At 44.3% G+C, this 20,617-nt stretch overlaps 1 protein-coding gene across 1 annotated transcript; it reads right to left on the bottom strand.

Moving 5' to 3' along the window:
• Positions 1 to 37: 37 nt before the first annotated feature.
• LOC147991223 (uncharacterized) lies at positions 38 to 4,917 on the bottom strand. The gene is made up of 2 exons (XM_087537895.1): positions 4,410 to 4,917; positions 38 to 419 (listed from the first exon to the last, which is right to left on the bottom strand). The coding sequence occupies exons 1-2, from the start codon at positions 4,915 to 4,917 to the stop codon at positions 304 to 306; spliced, it is 624 nt and encodes a 207-aa protein (XP_087394021.1). The 3' UTR covers positions 38 to 303.
• Positions 4,918 to 20,617: the final 15,700 nt, after the last annotated feature.

Raw genomic sequence — 20,617 nt, 5'->3', positions numbered from 1 at the left:
CATTACCCCTTTCCATTACCGCAACATAACGAAAATACAACAGTCCAAAGAGAAGGAGAAAAGGGGAAGCGAGTCCAACGCATCGCCGGGAAACCCACTGTGAGCACTCGCCATCGAGATTTCTCACTGCGGGGCGAAAACCCGACAACACCTAATCACAGTAGCTAGCATCCAAGGCCTAAAGCCCCAAAAGAACACAAGACATAAAGCTCGCGCACAGCAGAGCAACATAGTTCAAGCCCACGTAAGGGGGGGGAGTAACTCAAGCAACTATTTGAACCATGGAGCAGCATCTCCAGCAGATCAGCATGCCGCCTCATCTTGGTTCGCCGCGTAGATTCTCATCATCATCGACGCGTTCTCCTTCAGCATCTCTGCCCCGCCCCTCATGGCAGCCACTTCATCTTGCCTCAGCAGTCCTGCCCAGTAGCACATTAAGGCACAAGCAGAAAAAATACATTCAAACGGGTTTGTAAGCGGTTTGAATTCAAAGGTAGCTCTATTACGACAAGACCATATCGCCCAGCATACAGCAGCAATCCCTGCTGTATAAAAATTTTCCCCACCAGGGAAGAACGTATAGCACCATGCGTAAGCTTGCCAAATGTTATCGGGACACAGGGCAGTACCAAACATGCATGCCACCGTCCTCCAGGTCACCCTGGCAACAGGGCATGTAAAGAATAAGTGTTGAGCAGTCTCTCGCCCACCACAAAAAGAACATTTAGGATTTCCCTTCCACCCTCGATGCTTCATCACATCTCTCATTAGGACAGCGTCTTGAAACAGCTGCCACAAAAATATTTGGATCTTAAGAGGTATTCTGGCATTCCAGATCCATCTATAATCGCATCCAGCAATGTTCCTTTCCAGGAAAGAGTAAACTGATTTAGTAGTAAAAGAGGATTTCCCTCTCATGCCCCATCTAATCACATCGGAGGCCTCTGAGACACAAGCCTCTCTAGCCATTTTACTCACATTCACCCCTTGAGCACTGAGCTCGCTGTTCAATCTCCTTCTAAAGAAAGAGGAGGGATCCGCATTTAGGCACTGGGCCACCGTGCACTCAGAAAAGTTGCAGATGGAGAATAAACGAGGAAATTGTTCCGCCAGAGGGGTGTTGTTCCCAATGGGGTCAATCCACAGCCTAGCAACATCACCATATTGTATAACCACTCTTCTCCCTGCCATATATAGATGTTTCACCTTCATAATGGCCTTCCAGCACGGAGAATCATTGCTTTTCATTTTAATACTAGCCACTGTGGCCCTATTAAAATACTTTGCTTTCACAATATCTTGCCACAGGCCAGACTTAGTTTCTAGTTTCCACCACCATTTAGTAAGTAAACTGAGGTTCTGTTTGTGTAAATCTTTTACACCCAGCCCTCTTTTTTTCTTAGATCTGCATATTCTAGTCCACTTGACAAGATAATATCATTTTTTATTCTGGGTCACGTGCCAGAAAAATCTCCTTCTACACTTGTCAATCCTAGCAAGTATAGTTTTGGATAAAAGAAACATGGCCATATAATAAAATGCAATGCTAGAGATGTTAGCATTTATTAATGTCAGGCGTCCTCCGGAGGAGGCATTTCCCCCCAATCCAGAGTCACATCTTTGGATGTATCTGGATTCCAGAAGATCCCAGTCAGCAACTCGCAAGGAGGAAAAGGTCACTGGCACTCCCAGATATTTCATGGGAAAGTGCCCTATTTGGCAATTAAACATATCAGCATATGCTTTAAGAGTATCATCATCCCCTCCCACACATAGGATTTCACTTTTTTGGAAATTGATCTTGAGCCCAGACATGAGCTCAAAGATGTATAGTAACAATTTCATATTCACAGCCTTATCTAGGTCATGATCAATACATAAGACCGTATCATCTGCATATTGCAGAATGGCCACACCATTTTCAATAAGATCTGGCGCCAGCCCAACAATTAGATTGTTTTTTTGTGCTGATAACACCATCTTAGACAAGCACTCGACTGCTATGTTGAAGAGGAATGGCGACACAGGATCTCCTTGTCTGACCCCCTTAAAACTTTTGAAATAAGGCCCCATAACATTATTCAACTTAACGCTGACAGTGCCACCAGTCAGGACACTTTTGATCCACTCACACCAAGTGGTACCGAACCCTCTCATCTCGAGACATTCCAAGAGAAAGTCTCAATTCACCTTGTCATATGCTTTCTCGAAATCAAGCTTAAGAACGATGCCTACTCTTTTTTTATGGAAGTGTGATGTAAAATCTCATGCAAAGACAGTACCCCATCCATGATATTTCTATGCTTAATAAATGCATTCTGATGTCTACTGAATAACTTGTTAGCAAAAGGTACCACTCTGTTATCGAGCACCTTAGTGATCAATTTGTAAGGACATCTCAACAAACAGATGGGTCTAAACTGCTGGATTTTGTTAGCCCCATTGATTTTTGGTAACAAAGTTATGATACCATAGTTCAATCTACTAACGTCGAGCTCTCCTGCATGAAAGGCAGTGAACAGCTTCATAATGTCCTCTTTAACTATATCCCAACAATGCTGGTAGAATTCAGCAAGTATATTATCCGGGCCCGGAGCCCTGTTGCTTTTCATGGAAAACAAGGCTTTTCTCACTTCCTCTTCCGTGAACGGCCTGTTAAGGATCTCATTATCTAGCTCATCGAGCTTCTCTTCTTCTCCCCAAATATCAGGGTCAAGATGAAACATGTTCCCCTGGGCTGGCCCAAAAAGACTTTTATAAAAGTCAGTAGCATGCTCCAAGAGCTTCTCAGTCCCTTCAATCACCGCATCCCCAACATTAAGAGAATGAATAGTATTTTTTCGTTTATTCCCATTGGCTATTTTTTGATAATAAGCCGTGTTTCGGTCCCCCCCAAGCAACCATCTCTCTTTAGACTGTTGCAACAAAAAAAGCTCCTCATTAATAAGGATTTCATTCAGCTCCACTAGGAGATCAGTTTTCCTACCAAATATTTCATGGTCAATATTACCATCCTCTTCTAGTTTTTCAATAAAAGCAAGTTCGTCTCTAATCTCCTGCTTCCTTTTCTTCTCATGACCAAACTTGTTTGATCCCCAGACTTTGAAAAATTTCTGAAGTCTTTTCAGTTTGATATTCAAGATATCAATAGGATCGGTAGCATTCACTTTTTGGTTCCAAATCTTGTTAACTAGAGGAACAAACTCCTCAGATTTTAACCAACTCATCTCAAATCTAAACTCTCTCTTTTGTGGAGCTCTAATAACATGATTATCAGAGTACAAAAGGAGAGCATTGTGGTCAGAGACCTCCCTAACAAGCTTTTTCATGTTAACAAGAGGAAACATGTCTTCCCAATCGTTGCTCATAAGCACACGATCCAGTTTCTCCAAGGTGGGATGCTCTTGATTATTAGACCAAGTGTAGGCTCCTCCACTCATATGAATCTCATTCAAACACATAGTGTTGATGATTTAATTAAACAGATCAGAGTGCACCGAACGGTGCCATCTTTTATTTCTCTCCCCACTATGCCTAAGAATATTGAAGTCACCTCCAATCAACAGGGGGGTTTGAATGTGGCAGCAAAAATCCTCCAGTTCACTAAGGAAATCACTCTTGTCACACTCATGAGCCGCTCCATACACTGTACAAAGTGTCCAATTTTTTTTTCATAATGATATCATAAAGAGATACCTGCAGAATAAATCTGCCTTTCCTCCAAGCAACTACTTCAAATTTTTCTTTTTTAACACCACATAGGATACCCCCAGCCTTACCAATTGAGGGGATCCAATCCCACTCAAACAAACTATAAGGGTCAAGTTTCCTGAAATAACTCTCCAGGAAATTCTTCTTTAAAGTTTCTTGCAAACAAATAAAATCAAGGGAATGGTCTCTAATTATATGGGATAGGCAGGTTTTCATCCCTTTTTTCCTGCCCCCCTGCAATTCCAAAATAGACCTATCATTTATATCTTTTCCCTTTTCTTCCCCTCTGGTGGCCCTGGTATTATGAACAGGGCTGCCAGCTTGTTTTTTCTCAACAAGGTTTTTTTGACTTCTAGTAGTGGGTCTGAATACAGCTATTTGAACTTTAGGACTTTTCTTTTTCCTAGACCGGACCATGGTAAATTGTTCTTCCATGTCCTCATCTCCATTTCCCCATTCAGTACTAAGAGGAGTTGTTTCCCCTTTTCCATTGGTGATATACATCACCTCTTCTTCATTCCTCATATTTTTCTTTTCCTCCTCTTTTTTAGAGTTTTCCCCCCTTATGATTTCAAGTTCTCTAATGGTATCCACATTAGAGAAATTATTGTCAGGAAAAACTACCCCCATTTTAACAGCACGAATCATGAGCTCAGGATTAGATAAAGCATCAAAAGAGTTATGATTTGCTAAATTACCTTCCAGATTTCTCTTTTTGGAAATGGCCACAGCCTTCTCTTGCATTCTTCCTTCCATATTCTGTAAGTTCCTCGGGCTAAATCTCTCAACTTCTTCAAATACAAGGGGAGGTGTAGGGATCACCTCTCCCGCATCCTCAAAAGAAGAAGTGGGGTATTGTACCAGATAGTCTGATTTTCCCAGCTTGGAGAGATCCTCCCCCTCACATTCCACCACCTGAATCTCATCAGCATTATGCTTGGTATCATCAATACCCAGCATTGCTTGAGAACCTTGAACTTTTTCTTTACTATAAGCCTCCACGGCAATAGTCTCAATCAGCAACATATTATCTTCTGATTCATCAGACTCCATACTTTCTTCCTCTTTAGCATCAGCAGGGCCATCGCGCCCACTATTCCCATACTTGCTGCATCCCTCATTTCTCTCTTTGTTTCCAGATTTAGGGTCATGTTTTCCCCAGGTAGCTGCTTTTGTATAAGGGGATTTTTTGGTATCCTCCTCCATCTCCACAGCCTTTTTCTCTCTCTCTCTAGGTCACGCACCAGCACCTTTTCAATCTCATAGAAAAAGTCAAAGAAGTGCGTACCCAGCACTGCCTCAGCTACCCCTGGGAGCTCGTCCACATTGCGACAGCCCAGCCGGACCCTGACAAATTCAGGCTTGTGCAGGGTGGCCATGTCGATCTCGAGCGGGACGCCCACCAGGGAAGAAACATAGGCGACATTCCTCTCATTTCTTCTTTCCAGTGGAATATTAGCTACTTTAACCCAGGCCATCTCCATGACTCCCTTAGCCCCAATGTTGGCCGACCAGGGAACAATTTTAACAACTACACCGCAAGATTTAAGAATCATCCTATCATTGTAACATACTTTTTTCACATCCCTTTGATTGGGAAATCTCATCACATAAGTATTAGGACTAATAGTACGGGCAGTACAATGCCACTTCGTCCCAATGTAATCAGAAAACGCTTCTTCTAACTCCTTAACACTAGCTTCCCCCTCAATGACAGTAATCACAACACTAGTAGCTCTTTCCTTAAGCTGTTTAGCAGTGCATGAATCAGGGATGTAAAAGAACCCCTGTCCCTTGGCCTGGAAGGCACACATGGGTGCAACGCACTCCCAAGGTAAAAAGGTAACACACACCGATGCCAAGTGCCCCAGCTTGCTACACCTTTCACAAAAAGCTTGCGGGCAACTAGTGGGAGAATGACTAGTAGCTTTGCAAATAGGACATGGATCATAAGCCTTGGAAAGGGGCACCTGATTGGGAGGAAGCGTGCGGGATGTAGCATCAGGCACCGGCATCTTCTTGAAGGCGTGTGCAGCTTCAGATCCTGAGGTGTTAGGGTTCTTCTCCACCCAAACTCCCCCAGATCTCGCCCGCTTGGCGCGTTCCGCTGTTTCGTCCCAGCGCTCGGTGTCATCGGAGGCCGACACCGTCTTCTTGTTGATGGAGATGTCGTCGCTGTTGGAAATATGCCCTAGAGGCAATAATAAATTAGTTATTATTATATTTCCTTGTTCATGATAATCGTTTATTATCCATGCTATAATTGTATTGATAGGAAACTCAGATACATGTGTGGATACATAGACAACACCATGTCCCTAGTAAGCCTCTAGTTGACTAGCTCGTTGATCAATAGATGGTTACGGTTTCCTGACCATGGACATAGGATGTCGTTGATAACGGGATCACATCATTAGGAGAATGATGTGATGGACAAGACCCAATCCTAAGCATAGCACTAGATCGTGTAGTTCGTATGCTAAAGCTTTTCTAATGTCAAGTATCATTTCCTTAGACCATGAGATTGTGCAACTCCCGGATACCGTAGGAGTGCTTTGGGTGTACCAAACGTCACAACGTAACTGGGTGACTATAAAGGTGCACTATGGGTATCTCCGAAAGTGTCTGTTGGGTTGGCACGAATCGAGACTGGGATTTGTCACTCCGTGTAAACGGAGAGGTATCTCTGGGCCCACTCGGTAGGACATCATCATAATGTGCACAATGTGATCAAGGAGTTGATCATGGGATGATGTGTTACGGAACGAGTAAAGAGACTTGCCGGTAACGAGATTGAACAAGGTATCGGGATACCGACGATCGAATCTCGGGCAAGTACAATACCGCTAGACAAAGGGAATTGTATACGGGATTGATTAAGTCCTTGACATCGTGATTCATCCGATGAGATCATCGTGGAACATGTGGGAGCCAACATGGGTATCCAGATCCCGCTGTTGGTTATTGACAGGAGAACGTCTCGGTCATGTCTGCATGTCTCCCGAACCCGTAGGGTCTACACACTTAAGGTTCGATGACGCTAGGGTTATAAAGGAAGTTTGTATGTGGTTACCGAATGTTGTTCGGAGTCCCGGATGAGATCCCGGACATCACGAGGAGTTCCGGAATGGTCCGGAGGTAAAGATTTATATATTCCTATTTCGGCCATCGGGACAAGTTTCGGGGTCATCGCTATTGTACCGGGACCACCGGAAGGGTCCCGGGGGTCCACCGGGTGGGGCCACCTATCCCGGAGGGCCCCATGGGCTGAAGTGGGAAGGGATCCAGCCCAAAGTGGGCTGGGGCGCCACTTTCCCCTAGGGCCCATGCGCCTAGTGTGGGGAAACCCTAAAGGAAGAGTCCTAGGAGGGGAAGGCACCTCCTAGGTGCCTTGGGGGGAGGAAAACCTCCCCTTGGCCGCCACCCCTTTCCCATCTAGGGCTGCCACCCCCTAGGGGTGGGAACCCTAGAGGGGGCGCACCCTCCTCCCTCTCCCCTATATATAGTGAGGCTTGGGGCTGCCCATAACACGTGATCTGATCTCTGCCTATTGGTGCAGCCCTCCCTCTCTTTCTCCTCCTCTCCCGTGGTGCTTGGCGAAGCCCTGCAGGATTGCTACGCTCCTCCATCACCACCACACCGTTGTGCTGCTGCTGGATGGAGTCTTCCTCAACCTCCCCCTCTCTCCTTGCTGGATCAAGGCATGGGAGACGTCACCGGGCTGTACGTGTGTTGAACGCAGAGGTGCCGTCCGTTCGGCACTTGGTCATCGGTGATTTGGATCACGACGAGTACGACTCCATCAACCCCGTTCACTTGAACGCTTCCGCTTAGCGATCTACAAGGGTATGTAGATGCACTCTCCTTCCCCTCGTTGCTGGTCTCTCCATAGATAGATCTTGGTGACACGTAGGAAAATTTTGAATTTCTGCTACGTTCCCCAACAGTGGTATCAGAGCTAGGTCTATGCGTAGTTTCTATGCACGAGTAGAACACAAAGTAGTTGTGGGCGTTGATTTTGTTCAATATGCTTGCCGTTACTAGTCTTATCTTGATTCGGCGGCATCGTGGGATGAAGCGGCCCGGACCAACCTTACACGTATACTTACGTGAGACCGGTTCCACCGACTGACATGCACTAGTTGCATTAGGTGGCTGGCGGGTGTCTGTCTCTCCCACTTTAGTCGGATCGGATTCGATGAAAAGGGTCCTTATGAAGGGTAAATAGAAATTGGCATATCACGTTGTGGTCTTTGCGTAGGTAAGAAACGTTCTTGCTAGAAACCCATAGCAGCCACGTAAAACATGCAAACAACAATTAGAGGACGTCTAACTTGTTTTTGCAGGGTATGCTATGTGATGTGATATGGCCAAAAGGATGTGATGAATGATATATGTGATGTATGAGATTGATCATGTTCTTGTAATAGGAATCACGACTTGCATGTCGATGAGTATGACAACTGGCAGGAGCCATAGGAGTTGTCTTAATTTATTTATGACCTGCGTGTCAACATAAACGTCATGTAATTACTTTACTTTATTGCTAACCATTAGCTGTAGTAGTAGAAGTAATAGTTGACGAGACAACTTCATGAAGACACGATGATGGAGATCATGATGATGGAGATCATGGTGTCATGCCGGTGACAAAGATGATCATGGAGCCCAAGATGGAGATCAAAGGAGCTATATGATATTGGCCATATCATGTCACTATTATTTGATTGCATGTGATGTTTATCATGTTTATACATCTTATTTGCTTAGAACGACGGTAGTAAATAAGATGATTCCTCATTAAAATTTCAAGAAAGTGTTCCCCCTAACTGTGCACCGTTGCAACAGTTCGTTGTTTCAATGCACCACGTGATGATCGGGTGTTTGATCCAAACGTTCACATACAACGGGTGTAAGACAGATTTACACACGTGAAACACTTAGGTTGACTTGACGAGCCTAGCATGTGTATAGACATGGTCTCGGAACACAGAAGACCGAAAGGTCGAGCATGAGTCGTATAGAAGATACGATCAACATGAAGATGTTCACCGATGTTGACTAGTCCGTCTCACGTGATGATCGGACACGGCCTAGTTGACTCGGATCATGTAATCACTTAGATGACTAGAGGGATGTCTATCTGAGTGGGAGTTCATAAGATGAACTTAATTATCCTGAACATAGTCAAAAGGATTTTGCAAATTATGTCGTAGCTCACGCTATAGTTCTACTGTTTAGATATGTTCCTAGAGAAAAATTAGTTGAAAGTTGATAGTAGCTATTATGCGGACTAGGTCCGTAAACTGAGGATTGTCCTCATTGCTTCATAGAAGGCTTATGTCCTTAATGCACCGCTCAGTGTGCTGAACCTCGAACGTCGTCTGTGGATGTTGCGAACATCTGACATACATGTTTTGATAACTACATGATAGTTCAGTTAAATGGTTTAGAGTTGAGGCACCGAAGACGGTTTTGAAACGTCGCGAAACATATGAGATGTTTCGAGGGTTGAAATTGGGATTTCAGGCTCGTGCCCACATCAAGAGGTATAAGACCTCCGACGATTTTCTTAGCCTGCAAACTAAGGGAGAAAAGCTCAATTGTTGAACTTGTGCTCAGATTGTCTGAGTACAACAATCGTTTGAATCGAGTGGGAGTTGATCTTCCAGATGAGATAGTGATGTTTCTCCGAAGTCATTACCACCAAGCTGCTAGAGCTTCGTGATGAACTATAATATATCGGGGACATATATGATGATCCTTGAGATATTCGCGATGTTTGACACCACAAAAGTAGAAATCAAGAAGGAGCATCAATTGTTGATGGTTGGTAAAACCACTAGTTTCAAGAAGGGCAAGGGAAAGAAGGGATACTTCATGAAATGGCAAATCAGTTGCTGCTCTAGTGAAGAAACCCAAGGTTGAACCCAAACCCGAGACTAAGTGCTTCTGTAATGAGGGGAACGGTCACTAAAGCAGAACTACCCTAGATACTTGGTAGATGAGAAGGCTGGCAAAGTCGATAGAAGTATATTGGATATACATTGTGTTAATGTGTATTTTACTAGTACTCCTAGTAGCACCAGGGTATTAGATACCGGTTCGGTTGCTAAGTGTTAGTAACTCGAAATAAAAGCTACGGAATAAAACGGAGACTAGCTAAAGGTGAGCTGACGATATGTGTTGGAAGTGTTTCCAATGTTGATATGATCAAGCATCGCAAGCTCCCTCTACCATCGAGATTGGTGTTTGCGTTGAGCATAGACATGATTGGATTATGTCTATCGCAATACGGTTATTCATCTAAGGAGAATAACGGTTACTCTGTTTATTTGAATAATACCTTCAATGGTCTTACACCTAAAATGAATGGTTTATTGAATCTCGATCATAGTGATACACATGTTCATGCCAAAAGATATAAGATAGTAATGATAGTACCACCTACTTGTGGCACTGCCACGTAAGTCATATCGGTATAAAACGCATGAAGAAGCTCCATGTTGATGGATCTTTGGGCTCACTCGTTTTTGAAAATTTTGAGGCATGCGAACCATGTCTATTGGTGTATATGCATGAAGAAACTCCATGCAAATGGAGCATTTGGACTCACTTGATTTTGAATCACTTGAGACATGCAAATCATACCACATGGGCAAGATGACTGAAAGCCTCGGTTTCAGTAAAATGGAACCAGAAAGCTACTTGCTGGAAGTAATACATTTTGATGTGTGCAGTCCAATGAGTGCTGAGGCGTGTAGTGGATATCGTTATGTTCTTACTTCACGGATGATTTGAGTAGATGTTGAGTATATTTACTTGATAAATCACGAGTCTGAATTATTGAAAGGTTCAAGTAATTTCAGGGTGAAGTTGAAAGATCGTCGTGACAAGAGGATAAAATATCTATGATATGATCATAGAGATGAATATCTGAATTACGAGTTTGGCACAGAATTAAGACATTGTGGAAATTGTTTCACAACTAATACAGCCTGGAACACCATAGTGTGATGGTGTGTCCGAACATCATAACTGCACCCTATTGGATATGATGCATACCATGATGTCTCTTATCGAATTACCACGATAGTTTATGGGTTAGGCATTAAAGACAACCACATTCACTTTAAATAGGGCACCACGAAATTCCAATGAGATGACACCGTATGAACTGTGGTTTAGAGAAACCTAAGCTGTCATTTCTTAAAAGTTTGGGGCTGCGATGCTTATGTGGAAAAGTTTCAGGCTGATAAGCTCAAACCCAAAGCGGATAAATGCATCTTCATAGGACATCCAAAACAGTTGGGTATACCTCCTGTCTCAGATCCGAAAGCAATAAGGGATTGTTTCTAGAATCGGGTCCTTTCTCGAGAAAAGTTTCTCTCGAAAGAATTGAGTGGGAGGATGGTGGAGACTTGATGAACCGTCACTTCAACTAGTGTATAGCAGGGCACAAAGAGTTGTTCCCGTGGCACCTACACCAATTGAAGTGGAAGCTTATGATATTGATCATGAGACTTTGGATCAAGTCACTCCCAAACCTCGTAGGATGACAAGGATGCGTACTACTTCAGAGTGGTACGTAATCCTGTCATGGAAGTCATGTTGCTAGACAACAATGAACCTACGAGCCATGGAGAAGCGATGGTGGGCCTGGATTCCGATAAATGGCTCGAGGCCATAAAATCCGAGAGAGGATCCATGTATGAAAACAAAGTGTAGACTTTGGAAGAACTACTTGATGGTCGTAAGGCTGTTAGGTACATATGGATTTTAAAAGGAAGACGGACAATGATGGTAAGTATCACCATTAAGAAAGCTCGACTTGTCATTAAGAAGTTTCCCGACAAGTTCAAGGAGTTGACTACGGTGAGACTTTCTCACTCGTAGCGATGCTAAGAGTCTGTTGGAATTATATTAGCGATTACTGCATTATTTATGAAATCTTGCAGATAGGATGTCAAAACATTGTTTCCTTGACGATTTTCTTGAGGAAAGGTTGTATGTGATACAACCGGAAGGTTTTGTCAATCCTGAAAGATGCTAATAAGTATGCAAAGCTCCAGCTATCCTTCTAGGGACTGGAGTAAGCATCTCGGAGTTGGAATGTATGCTTTGATGATGATCAAAGATTTTGGGTTTATATAAAGTTTATGAAAAACTTGTATTTCCAAAGAAGTGAGTGGGAGCACTATAGAATTTCTGATGAGTATATGTTGTTGACATATTATGGATCAGAAATGACGTAGAATTTCTGGAAAGCATATAGGGTTATTTGGAAAGTGTTTTTCAATGGAAAGCCTGGATTAAGCTACTTGAACATTGAGCATCAAGATCTATAAGGATAGATCAAAACGCTTAATAGTACTTTCAAATGAGCACATACCTTGACATGATCTTGAAGGTGTTCAAGATGGATCAGTCAAAGAAGGAGTTCTTGGCTGAGTTGTAAGGTATGAAGTTAAGACTTAAAGCTCGACCACGGCAGAATAGAGAGAAAGGACGAAGGTCGTCCCCTATGCTTAAGACATAGGCTCTACAGTATGCTATGATGTGTACCGCACCTGAAGTGTGCCTTGCCATGAGTCAGTCAAGGGGTACAAGAGTGATCCAAGAATGGATCACAGGACAGCGGTCAAAGTTATCCTTAATAACTAGTGGACTAAGGAATTTTCTCGATTATGGAGGTGGTAAAAGAGTTCGTCGTAAAAGGTTACGTCGATGCAAGCTTAACACCTATCCGGATAGCTCTGAGTAGAGATACCGGATACGTATAATGGAGCAACAATTTAGAATAGCTCCAAGTAGAACAGTTATTTGGAATAGCTCCAAATAGAACGTGGTAGCTACATCTAGGAGATGACATAAAGATTTGTAAAGCACACACGGATCTGAAAAGGTTCAGACCCGTTGACTAAAATCTCTCTCACAAGCAACATGATCAAACCCAGAACTCATTGAGTGTTAATCACATAGTGATGTGAACTAGATTATTGACTCTAGTAAACTCTTTCGATGTTGGTTACATGGCGATGTGACCTGTGAGTGTTAATCACATGGCGATGTGAACTAGATTATTGACTCTAGTGCAAGTGGGAGGCTGTTGGAAATATGCCCTAGAGGCAATAATAAATTAGTTATTATTATATTTCCTTGTTCATGATAATCATTTATTATCCATGCTATAATTGTATTGATAGGAAACTCAGATACATGTGTGGATACATAGACAACACCATGTCCCTAGTAAGCCTCTAGTTGACTAGCTCGTTGATCAATAGATGGTTACGGTTTCCTGACCATGGACATAGGATGTCGTTGATAACGGGATCACATCATTAGGAGAATGATGTGATGGACAAGACCCAATCCTAAGCATAGCACTAGATCGTGTAGTTCGTATGCTAAAGATTTTCTAATGTCAAGTATCATTTCCTTAGACCATGAGATTGTGCAACTCCCGGATACCGTAGGAGTGCTTTGGGTGTACCAAACGTCACAACGTAACTGGGTGACTATAAAGGTGCACTACAGGTATCTCCGAAAGTGTCTGTTGGGTTGGCACGAATCGAGACTGGGATTTGTCACTCCGTGTAAACGGAGAGGTATCTCTGGGCCCACTCGGTAGGACATCATCATAATGTGCACAATGTGATCAAGGAGTTGATCATGGGATGATGTGTTACGGAACAAGTAAAGAGACTTGCCGATAACGAGATTGAACAAGGTATCGGGATACCGACGATCGAATCTCGGGCAAGTACAATACCGCTAGACAAAGGGAATTGTATACGGGATTGATTAAGTCCTTGACATCGTGGTTCATCCGATGAGATCATCGTGGAACATGTGGGAGCCAACATGGGTATCCAGATCCCGCTGTTGGTTATTGACCGGAGAACGTCTCGGTCATGTCTGCATGTCTCCCAAACCTGTAGGGTCTACACACTTAAGATTCAATGACGCTAGGGTTATAAAGGAAGTTTATATGTGGTTACCGAATGTTGTTCGGAGTCCCGGATGAGATCCCGGACATCACGAGGAGTTCCGGAATGATCCGGAGGTAAAGATTTATATATAGGAAGTCCTATTTCGGCCATCGGGACAAGTTTCGGGGTCATTGGTATTGTACCGGGACCACCGGAAGGGTCCCGGGGGTCCACCGGGTGGGGCCACCTATCCCGGAGGGCCCCATGGGCTGAAGTGGGAAGGGATCCAGCCCAAAGTGGGCTGGGGCGCCACTTTCCCCTAGGGCCCATGCGCCTAGTGTGGGGAAACCCTAAAGGAAGAGTCCTAGGAGGGGAAGGCACCTCCTAGGTGCCTTGGGGGGAGGGAAACCTCCCCTTGGCCGCCACCCCTTTCCCATCTAGGGCTGCCGCCCCCTAGGGGTGGGAACCCTAGAGGGGGCGCACCCTCCTCCCTCTCCCCTATATATAGTGAGGCCTGGGGCTGCCCATAACACGTAATCTGATCTCTGCCTATTGGTGCAGCCCTCCCTCTCTTTCTCCTCCTCTCCCGTGGTGCTTGGCGAAGCCCTACAGGATTGCCACGCTCCTCCATCACCACCACGCCGTTGTGCTGCTGCTGGATGGAGTCTTCCTCAACCTCTCCCTCTCTCCTTGCTGGATCAAGGCATGGGAGACACCACCGGGCTGTACGTGTGTTGAACGCGGAGGTGTCGTCCGTTCGGCACTTGGTCATCGGTGATTTGGATCACGACGAGTACGACTCCATCAACCCCGTTCACTTGAACGCTTCCGCTTAGCGATCTACAAGGGTATGTAGATGCACTCTCCTTCCCCTCGTGGCTGGTCTCTCCATAGATAGATCTTGGTGACACGTAGGAAAATTTTGAATTTCTGCTACGTTCCCCAACAGTCGCCGTCGGCATCCCTGGACCAGGAATAGCGCCCGCGTCCCCGGCCGCGATCGAAGCGACCGGCCCCGCGCCCCATCCTGCCAGATCCGAATCCCTCGCGCCTTCCTCCGCGAAAACTCCGGTCGCTGAACCCCTCCATCGCCTTGGGCTCGCTTTGAGATGAAGACACCACCTCCACGAACGACCTAGGATCACCACCAATCTTCCCCTCCCACCACCGGAATGAAGACGAAATTTTCAATCTAGGGTTTTGCGGCGCCGCCCATGTTGGGGAACGTAGTAATTTCAAAAAATTTCCTACGCACACGCAAGATCATGGTGATGCATAGCAACGAGGGGGAGAGTCTGATCTACATACCCTTGTAGATCGCAACGGAAGCGTTGACACAACGTAGAGGAAGTAGTCGTACGTCTTCTTCCCGATCCGACCGATCCAAGCACCGTTACTCCGGCACCTCCGAGTTCTTAGCACACGTACAGCTCGATGACGATCCCCGGGCTCCGATCCAGCAAAGCTTCGGGGAGGAGTTCCGTCAGCACGACGGCGTGGTGACGATCTTGATGTTCTACCGACGCAGGGCTTCGCCTAAGCACTACAACGATATGATCGAGGTGGAATATGGTGGCAGGGGGCACCGCACACGGCTAAGGAACGATCTCAATGATCAACTTGTGTGTCTAGAGGTGCCCCCTGCCTCCGTATATAAAGGAGCCAAGGGGGAGGGGTGCGGCCAGCCCTATGGAGGCGCAGGAGGAGTCCTACTCCTACCGGGAGTAGGACTCCCCCCCAATCCTATTCCAAATAGGACTCCCAAGGGGGAAAGAGGGAGAGGGGTGGCCGGCCACCTCTCCTAGTCCTAATAGGACTAGGGGAGGGGGGGAGGCGCGCAGCCCTTATGGGCAGCCCTTTCACCTTTTCCACTAAGGCCCACTAAGGCCCATATGATTCCCGGGGGGTTCCGGTAACCTCCCGGTACTCCGGTAAAATCCCGATTTCACCCGGAACACTTCCGATGTCCAAACATAGGCTTCCAATATATCAATCTTTATGTCTCAACCATTTCGAGACTCCTCGTCATGTCCGTGATCACATCCGGGACTCTGAACAACCTTCGGTACATCAAAATGCATAAACTCATAATAACTGTCATCGTAACGTTAAGCGTGCGGACCCTACGGTTCGAGAACAATGTAGACATGACTGAGACACGTCTCCGGTCAATAACCAATAGCGGGACCTGGATGCCCATATTGGCTCCTACATATTCTACGAAGATCTTTATCGGTCAGACCGCATAACAACATACGTTGTTCCCTTTGTCATCGGTATGTTACTTGCCCGAGATTCGATCGTCGGTATCCAATACCTAGTTCAATCTCGTTACCGGCAAGTCTCTTTACTCGTTCCGTAATACATCATCTCACAACTAACATATTAGTTGTAATGCTTGCAAGGCTTATGTGATGTGTATTACCGAGAGGGCCCAGAGATACCTCTCCGACAATCGGAGTGACAAATCCTAATCTCGAAATACGCCAACCCAACATCTACCTTTGGAGACACCTGTAATGCTCCTTTATAATCACCCAGTTACCTTGTGACGTTTGGTAGCACCCAAAGTGTTCCTCCGGCAAACGGGAGTTGCATAATCTCATAGTCATAGGAACATGTATAAGTCATGAAGAAAGCAATAGCAACATACTAAACGATCGGGTGCTAAGCTAATGGAATGGGTCATGTCAATCATATCATTCAACTAATGATGTGACCTCGTTAATCAAATAACAACTCATTGTTCATGGTCAGGAAACATAACCATCTTTGATTAAGGAGCTAGTCAAGTAGAGGCATACTAGTGACACTTTGTTTGTCTATGTATTCACAGATGTATTATGTTTCCGGTTAATACAATTCTAGCATGAATAATAAACATTTATCATGATTATAAGGAAATAAATAATAACTTTATTATTGCCTCTAGGGCATATTTCCTTCAGTCTCCCACTTGCACTAGAGTCAATAATCTAGATTACACTGTAATTATTGCCTCTAGGGCATATTTCCTTCAGTCTCCCACTTGCACTAGAGTCAATAATCTAGATTACACTGTAATGATTCTAACACCCACTTGCACTAGAGTCAATAATCTAGATTACACTGTAATGATTCTAACACCCATGGAGCCTTGGTGCTGATCATGTTTTGCTCGTGGAAGAGGCTTAGTCAACGGGTCTGCAACATTCAGATCCGTATGTATCTTGCAAATCTCTATGTCTCCCACCTGGACTAGATCCCGGATGGAGTTGAAGCGTCTCTTGATGTGTTTGGTCCTTTTGTGAAATCTGGATTCCTTTGCCAAGGCAATTGCACCAGTATTGTCACAAAAGATTTTCATTGGACCCGATGCATTAGTTATGACACCTAGATCGGATATGAACTCCTTCATCCAGACTCCTTCGTTTGCTGCTTCCGAAGCAGCTATGTACTCCACTTCACATGTAGATCCCGCTACGACGCTTTGTTTAGAACTGCACCAACTGACAGCTCCACCGTTTAATGTAAACACGTATCCGGTTTGCGATTTAGAATCGTCTGGATCAGTGTCAAAGCTTGCATCAACGTAACCTTTTACGGTGAGCTCTTTGTCACCTCCATATACGAGAAACATATCCTTAGTCCTTTTCAGGTATTTCAGGATGTTCTTGACCGCTGTCCAGTGATCCACTCCTGGATTACTTTGGTACCTCCCTGCTAAACTTATAGCAAGGCACACATCAGGTCTGGTACACAGCATTGCATACATGATAGATCCTATGGCTGATGCATAGGGAACATCTTTCATATTCTCTCTATCTTCTGCAGTGGTCGGGCATTGAGTCTTACTCAACTTCACACCTTGTAACACAGGCAAGAACCCTTTCTTTGCTTGATCCATTTTGAACTTCTTCAAAATTTTGTCAAGGTATGTGCTTTGTGAAAGTCCAATTAAGCGTCTTGATCTATCCCTATAGATCTTAATGCCTAATATGTAAGCAGCTTCACCGAGGTCTTTCATTGAAAAACTTTTATTCAAGTATCCCTTTATGCTATCCAGAAATTCTATATCATTTTCAATCAGCAATATGTCATCCACATATAATATCAGAAATGCTAGAGAGCTCCCACTCACTTTCTTGTAAATACAGGCTTCTCCGAAAGTCTGTATAAAACCAAATGCTTTGATCACACTATCAAAACGTTTATTCCAACTCCGAGAGGCTTGCACCAGTCCATAAATGGATCGCTGGAGCTTGCACACTTTGTTAGTTCCCTTTGGATCGACAAAACCTTCCGGTTGCATCATATACAACTCTTCTTCCAGAAATCCATTCAGGAATGCAGTTTTGACATCCATCTGCCAAATTTCATAATCATAAAATGCGGCAATTGCTAACATGATTCGGACGGACTTAAGCATCGCTACGGGTGAGAAGGTCTCATCGTAGTCAATCCCTTGAACTTGCCGAAAACCTTTTGCGACAAGTCGAGCTTTGTAGATAGTAACATTACCATCAGCGTCAGTCTTCTTCTTAAAGATCCATTTATTCTCAATTGCTTGCCGATCATCGGGCAAGTCAACCAAAGTCCATACTTTGTTCTCATACATGGATCCCATCTCAGATTTCATGGCTTCAAGCCACTTTGCGAAATCTGGGCTCACCATCGCTTCTTCATAGTTCGTAGGTTCATCATGATCTAGTAGCATGACTTCCAGAACAGGATTACCGTACCACTCTGGTGCGGATCTTACTCTGGTTGATCTACGAGGTTCAGTAGTATCTTGATCTGAAGTTTCATGACCATTATCATTGGCTTCCTCACTAACTGGTGTAGGTGTCACTGAAACAGTTTTCTGTGATGAACTACTTTCCAGTAAGGGAGCAGGTACAGTTACCTCGTCAAGTTCTACTTTCCTCCCACTCACTTCTTTCGAGAGAAACTCCTTCTCTAGAAAGGATCCATTCTTAGCAACGAATGTCTTGCCTTCGGATCTGTGATAGAAGGTGTACCCAACAGTTTCCTTTGGGTATCCTATGAAGACACATTTCTCCGATTTGGCTTCGAGCTTATCAGGTTGAAGCTTTTTCACATAAGCATCGCAGCCCCAAACTTTAAGAAACGACAACTTTGGTTTCTTGCCAAACCACAGTTCATAAGGCGTCGTCTCAACGGATTTTGATGGTGCCCTATTTAACGTGAATGCAGCCGTCTCTAGAGCATAACCCGAAAACGATAGCGGTAAATCAGTAAGAGACATCATAGATCGCACCATATCTAGTAAAGTACGATTACGACGTTCGGACACACCATTACGCTGTGGTGTTCTGGGTGGCGTGAGTTGCGAAACTATTCCACAGTTTTTCAAATGTACACCAAACTCGTAACTCAAATATTCTCCTCCACGATCAGATCGTAGAAACTTTATTTTCTTGTTACGATGATTTTCAACTTCACTCTGAAATTCTTTGAACTTTTCAAATGTTTCAGACTTATGTTTCATTAAGTAGATATATCCATATCTGCTTAAATCATCTGTGAAGGTGAGAAAATAACGATATCCACCACGAGCCTCAATATTCATCGGACCACATACATCGGTATGTATTATTTCCAACAAATCTGTTGCTCTCTCCATAGTACCGGAGAACGGTGTTTTAGTCATCTTGCCCATGAGGCACGGTTCGCAAGTACCAAGTGATTCATAATCAAGTGGTTCCAAAAGTCCATCAGTATGGAGTTTCTTCATGCGCTTTATACCGATATGACCTAAACGACAGTGCCACAAATAAGTTGCACTTTCATTATCAACTCTGCATCTTTTGGCTTCAACATTATGAATATGTGTATTACTACTATCGAGATTCAATAAAAATAGACCACTCTTCAAGGGTGCATGACCATAAAAGATATTACTCATATAAATAGAACAACCATTATTCTCTGATTTAAATGAATAACCGTCTCGCATTAAACAAGATCCAGATATAATGTTCATGCTCAACGCTGGCACCAAATAACAATTATTTAGGTCTAATATTAATCCCGAAGGTAGATGTAGAGGTAGCGTTCCGACCGCGATCACATCGACTTTGGAACCGTTTCCCACGCGCATCGTCACCTCATCCTTTGCCAGTGCCCGCTTATTCCGTAGTCCCTGTTTCGAGTTGCAAATATTAGCAACAGAACCAGTATCAAATACCCAGGTGCTACTGCGAGCTCTAGTAAGGTACACATCAATAACATGTATATCACATATACCTTTGTTCACCTTGCCATCCTTCTTATCCGCCAAATACTTGGGGCAGTTCCGCTTCCAGTGACCAGTCTGCTTGCAGTAGAAGCACTCAGTTTCAGGCTTAGGTCCAGACTTGGGTTTCTTCGCCTGAGCAGCAACTTGCTTGCCGTTCTTCTTGAAGTTCCCCTTCTTCTTCCCTTTGCCCTTTTTCTTGAAACTAGTGGTCTTGTTAACCATCAACACTTGATGCTCCTTTTTGTTTTCTACCTCCGCGGCTTTCAGCATTGCGAAGAGCTCGGGAATAGTCTTGTTCATCCCTTGCATATTATAGTTCATCACAAAGCTCTTGTAGCTTGGTGGCAGTGATTGGAGAATTCTGTCAATGACGCAATCATCTGGAAGATTAACTCCCAATTGAATCAAGTGATTATTATACCTAGACATTTTGAGTATATGCTCACTGACAGAACTGTTCTCTTCCATCTTGCAGCTATAGAACTTATTGGAGACTTCATATCTCTCAATCCGGGCATTTGCTTGAAATATTAACTTCAACTCCTGAAACATCTCATATGCTCCATGACGTTCAAAACGTCGTTGAAGTCCCGATTCTAAGCCGTAAAGCATGGCACACTGAACTATCGAGTAGTCATCAGCTTTGCTCTGCCAGACGTTCATAACATCCGGTGTTGCTCCAGCAGCAGGCCTGACACCCAGCGGTGCTTCCAGGACGTAATTCTTCTGT

This window comes from Triticum urartu, chromosome 1A, assembly GCF_056163025.1.
Source record: "Triticum urartu cultivar PI428250 chromosome 1A, HENAU_Tu73, whole genome shotgun sequence".
NCBI classification, from domain to species: Eukaryota; Viridiplantae; Streptophyta; class Magnoliopsida; order Poales; family Poaceae; genus Triticum; species Triticum urartu.
The sequence above is the reverse complement of the archived record's forward strand: the minus strand, read 5'-3'. Positions and strand labels throughout refer to the sequence as shown.

Excerpts from the sequence above, each read along its gene's own strand:
- LOC147991223 (XM_087537895.1), bottom strand. The coding sequence starts at position 4,917 with ATGGAGGAGGATACCAAAAAATCCCCTTATACAAAAGCAGCTACCTGG. Across the intron at positions 420-4,409 it reads CAAAAAGAGAAATCTGGAAG|GACTGCTGAGGCAAGATGAA; the intron begins GTAATTTAGCAA and ends GCTACTGGGCAG.